This window comes from Nicotiana sylvestris, chromosome 9, assembly GCF_000393655.2.
Source record: "Nicotiana sylvestris chromosome 9, ASM39365v2, whole genome shotgun sequence".
NCBI classification, from domain to species: domain Eukaryota; kingdom Viridiplantae; phylum Streptophyta; class Magnoliopsida; order Solanales; family Solanaceae; genus Nicotiana; species Nicotiana sylvestris.
In genome coordinates, this window is record NC_091065.1 from 145359928 (window position 1) to 145371365 (window position 11438).

Genomic DNA, 11438 nt, shown 5'->3' on the forward strand with positions numbered 1-11438 from the left:
CATATCTCAATTTTACGGTATTCACGAGGCTAGTGGAGCCAGCTTATACAGCAGTGAAATTTTTTCAATTGGCAGGGACTGTATTCACGAGGCCTCTACATCATAACAGAAGTTTTCTTGAACTCAGTAGGAGTCAAGTTAGTTCATCAAAATGTTAGTGAGGGATAATTTACGAGAAGGAAGAAAAGGAAGTAAGTGTATGTACTTGATTGCACGTATCTTTTCTCATCACTAGCAGATCTTCATGTGCCAACGTTTCAACCTTAAACACTTATTAAGTTTCTCTTAATTCTAACAATACGAAAAACATCGATCCCCTGGGTTTTCTAGCTGTAGGAATATGCCGTTGTAGTCATCGGATGCGGGAACCGGAGCAATTTCTGAAGTGGGCTTTGCACAAATCCGGTGGAAGGAGGAGATGGGAAATTTTAATGGGATAGGGGAAGAGAATGAGATGTATCAAAGTAGAGAGAGAAAGAAAATAGTGTAACTGATTAGCGTATTTAGTGGCTTAGGACTAGGAGATAACCAAAATTAAATATTTTGCTATAAATCTTAAAAAAGTATCTATAGAATATAATTTTTTTAAATGATATTTATTTAAAATAAATAAGGTGTTAATCTTTGCTATAGGAGGTAAAAATTCCTTCTTTTATTCCCCTTCACCCTCCCCATTTGTATATCCACCATAAGCACTGACAAATGTTAGTCCCTCCGGGGACACCCCAAGTCAGAATCTCCCTAGAGATTCCCCTATAGTTTTATGTAGTAACTATGTAACTCTAGCTACTAGCTCCATGTAATAGTTTACTATCTAATATATGTTTATCTTTCCTGACCAAAAAAAAAAGAGGTAATTATGTCAAAGCATATGGGGCTTACCGCATCAGTTAGAAAAAACAGTAACTAAAAAATAACATACACATGCTGTTAACTGAAACATTCTCTCTCGGTCTACAACCAACTGTACATTCTCATGCAAATAAACCCACACCACTAATGGAAACATGATAAAGATGCTTATGATATCAAACAACAGCTGTTTCGAATTAGCAGTTCAAACTTTTGAAGATAGCACAAGAAACAAAATTGCCACCACATGCACCATTACTGTTTGTTGATTGAGCAAATTGTTGAACTTATCTCCTCCAACCAGGTTGAAGCGCTTTTTCTGCTAACGCAAAGAAAGGTAATCATTTGAGGAGTTGATGACATTTCAACCATGATACCTCAGTCTCAAACTTGTTGGAGTCAATTATATATGTCCTCTATATCCATACAATTCTATCAAAAGGTGACATTATTGAAGTCAATGAAAATTAAAGAGCTCATAAACATCTGATCTAATGACTACAAGAACCAATTGAGAAGAAAACAAGAAAGAGGACATCATAAACACAGCAAGAAAAGAAATACACATTACTCCATTATACACATGCAAGTGGTTTGATAGTTCTAATTGGCGAGCGAGCGAGAGAGAATTTCATGAACCCAAAGAAACAATGACGCAGCATCACCCAGTTTTAAAGAATGGATTTTAATCATCGATGATTGCCATAAGTTAATTAAGAAGAAGAAATTTTCCAGATATAGCTTACTTGATCTGACTAAGAACAAGCTTGTAAATACAATATTGATTTACTTTTTTGATAAGCAACTTCATTTCTGATTTATTTAAACTAAAAAAAACATTTCAATTAACATATAAGCAATAATGAAGGTGTACTAATTTGAGGCAGCTTTGCATCATCAAATGGAAATTTCAAAACTTAAACCGTACAACTCAACAAGAAAGAGAAGTCTGTATTCTTAGTTTCTTACCATCTCTAGAAGCTGGCATTGATCTGTTGTTCTTGTTTCCACTTATTCCATTTGCTTGAACGGGCCTTTGCACCCGAGGAGACAATGAGCTGATTTTTCCATTGGTAGAGGATGGTAGAGAATGACGCCGGACAACAACATTTTCAGCTCCATCTTCACTTACCTTAGGAGACCCTTGTGTTTTAAGCTTCGCCTTTGCAGATTGAGTTGATTCCATATAGCTGGGCACACTTGGTGTATTTTGAGAGATATTCTCGGAGTTCTCTTCCTTTGATGGAAGAGATCTCCTCCTCCTAGTTCTCTCTTTACTAGTTTGATCTTCTTTGGAGTTAAGCTCCTCATTAACAATTGGACTGTTCTTGCTTTTACCAACATTTTCCTCTTGTAATTGCTGTTGCTCAACTGTAGGATGATCATGCAACACATCAGTTGGTTCCTCCCCAGCTACTTGCATAGGAGCTTCAGTCAAAGCTAAGTTGTCAATTTCAGAAATTGAATCACTGATAGGAGCTTTAGTCAAAGCTAACTTGTCAATTTCAGAAATTGAATCACTCGTTTTCTCAGGAGAATTAACCACCAGTACTTCACCAACATTAGAAGCTGAGGATATTGAGGTTTTTGCCTGAGCTTGAGCTGGAATAGGAATCTGTCGTGCCTTATCAGTTTCTGCATCTGACTTTTCTGGAGGTGTTGCCACAGCTGCAGTAACTCTTATTAGATTCCGTTTGACCCTCTCAAGTTCATTTTGAGGTTGATCTTGCACTGATTCTATCTGATGAGTTGTGGTTTTCCTTATGTTACGCCTGGGTTTTTCAGGATCAGAAGAACTTACAGTACTAACATCACCAGTTGCTGCTGAAAGAACCTTCCTGACACTCCGTTTTGATCTTACTACTTCTGTCCCAACACTCTGTCCGCTGGCTTGTTTTTTCTGTGACTTTGTGTCAACAACTTTCTTCGCTTGTGGAAGTGGTTCCCAAAAGCGAGATAGCGACCAGCGCTCAAGCCACTGCCGAACTGAATTAGGTTCACACTCATCATACTGAAGGCTCAAGGGCATGGCGATTGGCACTGCAGCAAGAAGCTAAAACAAGAAACAATAGAACTGTCAAATTATATTCATGTCTAGAGAAAGAATATTTTACTATTTACTTGTCATCAGTTACTACGTTCATTTGTTATCCTTCACATCCATTTCAGAAGAAATATCATTAGAGCTCAGTGATGTACATCATATGGTATTAGCTTTTGTCAATTGAAGCAACTCCCCTCCTTCCTCCCTCTGTGTGAACACTTATTCCTTTACCGTAATCCTACCACTTTTTAGATTATATTGGTACCTCACAACTCTTAATATACCATGAACAAGAACCTGAACAACCTCTCAACTAGTAAATAACTCTTTTCCAAGGATTAAGGCATCAAAGACCGATTTGGTACTACACATATTTAACTTCCTCGGCAAATGAAGTATCACAACTTTCTGGTTTCAGTTGACTTGGAAGGCATCAAGGCACTATCAAATTGACCTGAGAAGACTAGGACTATCATCACAATAAAGACAAATCCAAAATACTCCAGAGCACTAAAGGGCCAAAGAGGCATCAGTTATACTCATTCAGACAAGGCGAGTTAGTAAAAGATGGACATGATGCGAAGGAAGTTAGGATTATTTAGGAACTTGGGCATATGTGCAGAATATCAAATCTCTTTATCCAATAAAACAAAACAAAACTTTTTATAAAATCAACTTTTTTTTAGATAAGGTAATGGATTTCATTTTAAGGCATCAAGAAGAGGCAAAATTCACAATGCGGGAAAAAATAAAAAGACAGCGTTACTCTATTACAACTTATTATAAAATCAACTTTTTATATATTAAAGAAACAGAAAGTTGAAGATATATCAGATACCAGGTTATTCTAACCTTCTAAGATGGATTCTTTCTGTTTTGTTTCATCTGAGGAAGAAAAGGTCAACAATACCTTGCAAACAAATGCACTAGCTGTTAGCTTTTCTGGCCTAACAGACATGCTTACAACAGTTAAATCCACCTGCTTAGCATCCTGCTCAAACAGAGAACACACATAATGCAGGGTCAATAGCACAGACATATTATATATCATGTGTAAAACACATGAAAACTATCCAGAAACTTATCAAGGTAAAAGAATAGGAACAGAGGCACATTAGCAGATCTGATACGTGTTCATGGTGATCAGTGGCAACAAAGTCAAACTTTGCATTTTGTGCTCCGCTAACATTATCAAAAGTGACAAAACACCATTTGGGAAGGGACCTCATACTTTCAAAGTGAAAACATTGGATGAAGAGGGTATGCTCAATATAAGAAAAGCATGAACTATGTCCAAATTTAATTGGTCCCATTAAGAGACTCGTTTTATTGATTTGAATTCTTAAGAGGCAGAATACTTGGGGGAAATTGGTAAAGTAGATTTAGATGACGAAAAGGGAAATTAGATGGAGCAAATTGGGATGGAAACTAAGCAAATATTGAAAAAAGTTCATACATCGTTCAATAACTCTTAAAGAAAGTAGGAAAAAAAATACAGAACTTAAAAAAATATTTGATCGTGATTGCTTCAATAAGAAACAACTCTGCTTATGTAAGATTCATATTTTTAATAATGCATTCAAAGATGGCAATTGAAGATTCTTCATCCAAAAGAAAAAGATGGCAATTGAAGATAATCCCACATCCAATTCTATGTGACACTATTCATTTTGGAACAACTTAGTGATTGACACACTATTAGAAACACAGGTACTGTCAAAAATTCTTTTTAAGTTTTATAAAATATGAAATCATAAATTTATAACTTAAACTATCAAATTCATTTATCCAAGCTTAAACCAGCAATCTATGTTTCTGGGGTCCAACAAATGTTAAATAGAACTTTCTTCTAACCTACAGGTATAATACATCAAACTAGCTCTTTAATCTTTGCTCATAAAGATCGAGTCAGTCTCGTTCTTATAACAATGCTTTCACGTAACAGGACGAGGATAGCGGCGGGAGATGAGCAAGAAAAAGGAGGACATTTTCACAAAAGCATTTAATAAGACATGTATTCCAAGAGTTACCTTATGTTCTCCGTAATTGTACCTCCTAAGGACCTGATGGGTGGGATCTGAAAGTCTAGCCCTTTGACCACGAGCTAATGCCTGAACACTAACAATTGCTCGCATGCACCGTAGAGTAGCAACTGCCTGCCTCCTTACCAAGTGCCCACGAACAAGAGCTTGCAGCCGTATAATGCCTTTAAGCGCTCGAAATGCCCGACGAGCCTGACAAACAAGTACATAAGTCATGGTCCCCTTCAACAAAAGAACAATTCAAGGTGGGTTATTTGGTTGTAATTAGAAGAAACTAAAAGCATTGGAGCTTCTTCAGTTTTTAGTAAACCACTTATTCTACCTATAGCAATACTGAACCCTGCAGGCAGGCAGGCAAGCAAGATATATAGATTTAGCTTCTAGACTTCATATCGGATTCTATTTGAAAATTGATATACATAAAGAGAAACACCTCTCTTATCCAGTATCTGAAGTAAAGCAAAGTAAAAGAAATAAGAAACACAAAAACACCCAGTTAATGCATCTGAAACTTGGATCATCATGAGGATGCATTAACTCAAGTCCCCAATCACTGTTTGATGAATAACAGTCCTAGTCACACAGAAAATAGCAGTGCAGAAGATCATAGAACATCAAAAAAACTCCTGATAAACAGAATAAAAGGCTTTATATTTTGTTTACTTTTAGAAATTTATGCATATACGGATGTACATGCAGAATGTATTCGCAAGTGTAAACTAAGTCAAATATTAACCAACGAATATTGGCATTTTTAGTGAAGACACCACTGTTCATCAAATAGTGATATGATGTGCTATGAACATTACCAAGTAACCCCTAAAGGCTGCTTGTGCTTTTGTTGCAGCTTGCTCTAGCCGTTTTAACTCCGCATCATCAGCTGAAAGTGCTCCATTTGTAACTTGTGACTCTATATCTTGTATCACAGAGGATAAAGCAGCACTATCACATGTGATGCCAATACTTGTTCCCTTCTCCACTGCAGTCTCAGAACCCCTATCAACATTCTGGATTGGTGGATTAGGGGCAAGATCCCCCGCAAATGCCTTTGTCACAAACCTTTTCTCACCGCTGATGTCCTACATATGGAACACAGATTGAGATGGTAAATATTTCGAAAAATATTCTTAAGCAAAATTATAGAGACAAAGAAAAAGGAAACTTTGGAGTAAAGAGTATTTCAAAGAAATGTCTACAGGCTTAAATTGCTTGAGTTAAAGCAGTGGAATAATTTAAAACTGAGGCTTGGACGTAGGTTATTTACTTCTCCCCTCTCCCCCCCCCCCCCCAATTTATGTAGCGGTGTTTGACTAGGCACGGAGTTTAAGAAAGAAAGGAGGACTTTTGAAACTTGTGGTCAAAAAACAAGCCATCACCCCCAATCAATCCACAAGGCTTTACGCAACTAGAGCAACCTTTGAAGGTGCTCGGCTTTGTTCACCCTTTCAGCTAAGTATCCCGCTTTTTCCCTGAGGGGAGCCGAGATTTTGAATATGTGGGCCTTCATCCCCTTCAGAGAGTCCCTTTTTTCCAATCTATAAATAGAGTACTGGCTCGCTATTCATATTATTTCTGCTTGATTGCAGGAAGAACTCCATTTTCACTTGAATTCTGGGTCTTGGCGCGTAGCAGCTCCTAGAAGTTGGTGTGGCTATAAATCATCTTATGACTGGTAAATTAGGAAACTTAAAGTAAATTTGTTTCTACAAAAGGAAGTATGACATTCTTTTTGGGTCAGACTAAACACGAAAGTATGACACATAAATTGGGACGGAAGGAGTATTAATTTTTTAAGATAAGTAGCTGATGAACGTAATATATGAGAGATTACATTTGCATCCCACTTCTTTACTCTCACAACCAAATCATATGAATTTCATTGAACTCTACTAATGTTTTATTTTGTAACTGATTTTAATAATCTTGTTCTTCAAGTTTCATCAAGCCATTGTCCCTAAATGATCTAAAAAGAAATCATGAAAATATCAATGATTTCATAAGAGGGGGGGGGGGGGTCAGTCAGTAGCTAAGATGATTACTTAATAATCCATGAAAGTCTCTAATTTCCCAAAGGTCAAATCTAACTCAAGTAGCAAATTATTTCATAAAAGAGATCAAAAACGTATAACTTTTAAAGCACAGCCAGAAAGTAATTTTCATGCATCCAGGATTCATTTTTATTAGGGAAAACAACAAGAGCGGGGAAGAGAGAGAATATATTGTCTTCGACCACCAGCCCGGTAGCAATATATAAGACAAGAAAACACTGACTATTGCAGCCAGAGACAGCCAAGAACACTAACGTACAATAAAAGCTTCTCACACCTTTGTGAAACTAGACTTGGATGACTTTTTCCCAAAAAGCACAGCCTTGATCCATTTTCCCGGAGACTTCCCCATTACTAAAAGCCTGACGCTGGGAACAATGGGACTTCAACTCAATCCTGCATTAATTAAAAAGAATGCGTAGTTAAATATATGGTAGTGCGCACATATTGAATATTGAGTTTAAGTTAAACTCATATTGTTAAAGACAATATTCATTTACTAAGACACCATATAAAGATGATATGGTGATCTTTTTATGATGAGGGATTAACAAGCTTGTAGCTGTAAAAAGGTGATATTTTTTTCACACAGTCATGAAGCTGCAAAAATCAATTTCTTTAAGACTTCCGTGTTGCAATGCAAGTGAACCTCTACAAAGAATATGTCTTACAGTTTCGCTGCTAGTCCGCTCATTGATCTTGCACGTATTAATCGAGATCATTAACTTACTTGGACTCTAAAGGAAAAATTTAGCAGCTACTCTAATGACCTACATGTATTTTCTCATTGCAATAGCTCGTGATATTTTAGCACCGTCAGTCCAATCAAGTTAAACTTATCACTAGAAAAAAGGTGGAAACGAGCAGAGGAGTGAAAGCACAAAATGAAATTTTAAGGATTCTAAGTTAATCCCATCCAAATGAGAGGGAAAAGTGGGGAAAAAAAAATATAGCACCCTTGGCCTAGTGTTCTCAAGTTCAAATCCCAATGGAGACGAAAAACATTAGGTGATTCTTCCCATCTGCTTAAGCAAAGTTCCAAGTAAGTCGGTAGCAGGTATTGGGGCATATACTATTAACCATGTATTTGGATATAGTATATTCTAATAAATTGTCATGGTTAAAAGTCTAAGTGGGAGATTGTTGGGATATATACTATTAACCATGAGTTTGGTTTAGATATAGTATTTATTATGAAACAATTGTTTATTCAGTTTTAATAAAGTTTTAAATAGATCATATATTAGTCTGTGTCCTTTGCTTATATAGTAGATGATTTAGTGTATACAGTTTAGCTTATACACAAAAGATTAAATAATCGGTTCTTATAAGTATAAAGTTTGAGTTCACAATCTAATGATGGAATTGGACAAACCATCAGGAATGATTGTAGCACAAGATTAAATATAATTTATATTGATTATGGGAATGGTTTAATTCCAACTTCTTATGCTAGTATATTTTGTATGTATTGAACGGACCAAGTAGAGATAAGTATTTTATACTGACTTAATAAAATAAACTCTCTAGCCATTAAATGTACTTATACTCTTAATCTTGATATAATTATTATTAGTTGTGTACATTATTATTATTTTGATTTATTAAAAGGCGAGATTCTTTCGTGGGTTAATATGCCTAGTAAATTGGAGAATAATAGTGTACATTGGCGAAATAATAGTTAGTTGATAGAATCAATGTCTCGGTTTAGAGATTGATGATACACCTTTATGAAAGCTTATAAGTTTTCATGTGTAAACCCGGCCGGTGGATTTTGTATCCGACACATGAAATAAGTTAAGCAAAAGTCTAAAGGAAATAATCAATAAATTAAATCGTCAGTAATTTAATTTAATTGATTAGTATCTGAATCTTAACATGGGGAGTTAAATAAGATTTAATGGATGAACTATGAAATTGAATAAGGAGTGCAATTACGAATTTTTAGTGGAATACTTCGTAATTAATTATGGTGGATATTAATTTCGAAAATTACAAATTAATTCCATAATTGGAAGCCTTGTTAATTAAATTTTGTGGTCCCTACTGTGCCTAAATAATAGTAAATAGAGGAATCCTTTTTCTGGTGGAAAAGAAAACCCAACAGGTTTTGGAAAAGGGTTTTAACACTTAAAACTTGTGCTATAAATACATAAGGTTTTCCACCTAGAGGGAGTACTTGAGAGTGGCTGATTTTTCACCCTTTTTCCTAGAAAATTTCGCCCACACGAAATTACTATTTCCGGGTATTATTTGGGTAACACAGTAGAAGACCGTTGAACGTTCGGAGATCGTGCGGGTGGTGGAGAATTCATTGAGTTGTTGTGGAATTGAAAGCTCACGTGATAAAGGAGCTTTGTTCACGCTCCAAGAGGTAACCCGTGAAATCCCATTTATGCTACTTGCCTAGATTACATGTGATTTTGATACTGGGATTGCTTCCGCTGCTTATTATAATCCATCAGCAGGTACCCGGTGGAATTGTGGAGTTACGGGCAAGCTGGCCCGAAAACCACCGTCGTAAAAAAATATAATAAGGGCACCAATTCAATTTCCTCAACCAACAGATTGGACGGAAAATAGCAGAAAAAGATTATTTTTAAAATATTAGGAATTCACTAAGACAAGGGAAGTAACAGCAGAAAGGCACTGAAAGATCTACACTAAAACCAAAAGAAAAAAGGAATCCAAGAACAATTAAAGAAATGTAGAAGTTTTTGAGAAGAATGTGGTGAAGATCTGAGAAGTACCTGAAAATTAGAGGTCGTTATGTTAAAAGTCGTGGCATAGCTCAGCTGCAAAGAGAGATAGAAAGAGAGCACACTGATATTGGTAGAGTAGTTACAAGCAGAAGGAAGAGTTTAAAAGGATTGATTGAGATGAAAGCTAAGGCCCATACACTGAAATGAGTTATTTTCGTGCACTGAAGCAAAATGGAACCCCCCCCCCCCCCACCGCTTCTCTTCTTCGCTGCTACTTCTCTCTCTCTCTCTTCTCAGTTCTCAGTTCTCACACCAGTAGAGGTACTCTGTGTGTGTGTGTGTGTTTTCCCAGTGTACAATACAGCTTCTGACAGTGTGGTTATGCAGTCGCTTTTTGTAAAGTTGGTGAGGAGTACTAACTATAAGTACGTATTATCCAAACAAAAAAGTAGTAGCAGGCATTATCTTGGCGTCAAATTTGAAATTCCCGGAGACTTACGATATCGTTTTACGTCCGGGATATGGTTTTTGGATTGGCTTGTTTTTATGCCAAAATCGTTTTTAAATTATTTTGTAGCGTTTTGAATAAAGTAAAAAAGTTTTTACTCACTTATTTTTAAGCTAAAATAACAAAATAAGCCAAAAACTACAATTCCTAGCTTTTGGCTTAAAAGTCAAACCCATCCAAACGGACTCTGAATTTTACCGGTCGTCATTCAACTTTGATTTTGTAACACAAAGTCACTTTTCTATTTTTTATCAAATAAAAGTCATTCAACTTTGAGTGTGTAAAACAAAAGTTGCTTTTCTATTTTTTGTAACACGAAAGTCATCTAATTTTCGCCAAATTAACTAAAACTATTAAATATCACCTAAATTTTATATTTTGTACCGAAAATATGAATTGAAACATCCAAAATAGCTATTTAGCTTAATAAAATATATTTAATAATAGATTAATTGTAGGGACCTCCCCGCAATATTTTTCTTCGTAACACTACTCTCTAGTGATTTATGGAATTACGTTCATCCCCAGCAACAAAAATAACATTACCCAATGAAAATTCTACAAGTGAGGTCTAAAGAGGTGATGTATACGTAGACGTTATCCCTACTTTGTGAAGGTAGAGAGGATGTTTCCGATAGAAAAATTACGTTTATCCCATCTTTTGATTTCTTTGTAACAACTCGAAACCATGGGCACTAAAAAAGATTCGGTCAGAATCGTCTGCGGCCGAAAATTAAATGAAGTACTCCAGATACAAAGTATGGAAAGGTGTCTATAACTTCTCCCCCAAGGGTCGGTCGGTTTTTGAAAATATTTTTTTTCAATATTTTACGAGACCGACCGAATTCAATAGTTTTTTTTTTTTTTTTGCTCCAAAATGTGAAGAATTATTTTTGCATCTCGCAAGAAACTGATCAACTTTGGCTGATTTTTCGTTTAAAATAAATTAAAGGTAATATTTTAAAAACCAACCAAAATTTTGAGTCGTTTTCAAAAACCGACCAATTTCGGTCATTCGTTTTACAAAATCGATCGATCTAGATCGGTAATTTTATTTTTTTACAAAATCGACCGAAAGTGTTTGGTTATTTTCGCGCAAAAATATAATTAAAGAGTATAAATAAAATAATAAAAATTAAACCAAAAGGCACCAATGACCTAGTGGTAAAATAATATCTTGCCATAGTATAGTCCCTATTTCGATTCCAGATAGTGTATATTTCAATTTCATAATTTTAGAAA

The 11438-nt window shown here is 35.6% G+C and overlaps 1 protein-coding gene across 5 annotated transcripts; it reads right to left on the reverse strand.

Annotated features, from left to right (window-relative positions):
* Window positions 1-857: 857 nt before the first annotated feature.
* LOC104226438 (protein IQ-DOMAIN 31-like) lies at window positions 858-10166 on the reverse strand. Of its 5 annotated transcripts, none has more exons than XM_009778447.2 (7): window positions 9737-10166; window positions 7264-7382; window positions 5748-6017; window positions 4927-5130; window positions 3807-3887; window positions 1822-2905; window positions 858-1174 (listed from the first exon to the last, which is right to left on the reverse strand). In XM_009778447.2, the coding sequence occupies exons 2-7, from the start codon at window positions 7336-7338 to the stop codon at window positions 1140-1142; spliced, it is 1749 nt and encodes a 582-aa protein (XP_009776749.1). In that variant the 5' UTR covers window positions 7339-7382; window positions 9737-10166; the 3' UTR covers window positions 858-1139. The 5 variants fall into 5 exon arrangements, with proteins under 5 accessions (XP_009776749.1, XP_009776751.1, XP_009776750.1 ...); XM_009778449.2 differs by having other exon boundaries at window positions 858-1284; XM_009778448.2 differs by having other exon boundaries at window positions 858-1171; window positions 9737-10165.
* Window positions 10167-11438: the final 1272 nt, after the last annotated feature.

Excerpts from the sequence above, each read along its gene's own strand:
- LOC104226438 (XM_070156475.1), bottom strand. The coding sequence starts at position 7,338 with ATGGGGAAGTCTCCGGGAAAATGGATCAAGGCTGTGCTTTTTGGGAAA. Across the intron at positions 3,888-4,926 it reads ACAATTACGGAGAACATAAG|GATGCTAAGCAGGTGGATTT; the intron begins GTAACTCTTGGA and ends CTGTTTGAGCAG. Across the intron at positions 2,906-3,806 it reads CTAGTGCATTTGTTTGCAAG|CTTCTTGCTGCAGTGCCAAT; the intron begins GTATTGTTGACC and ends TTCTTGTTTTAG.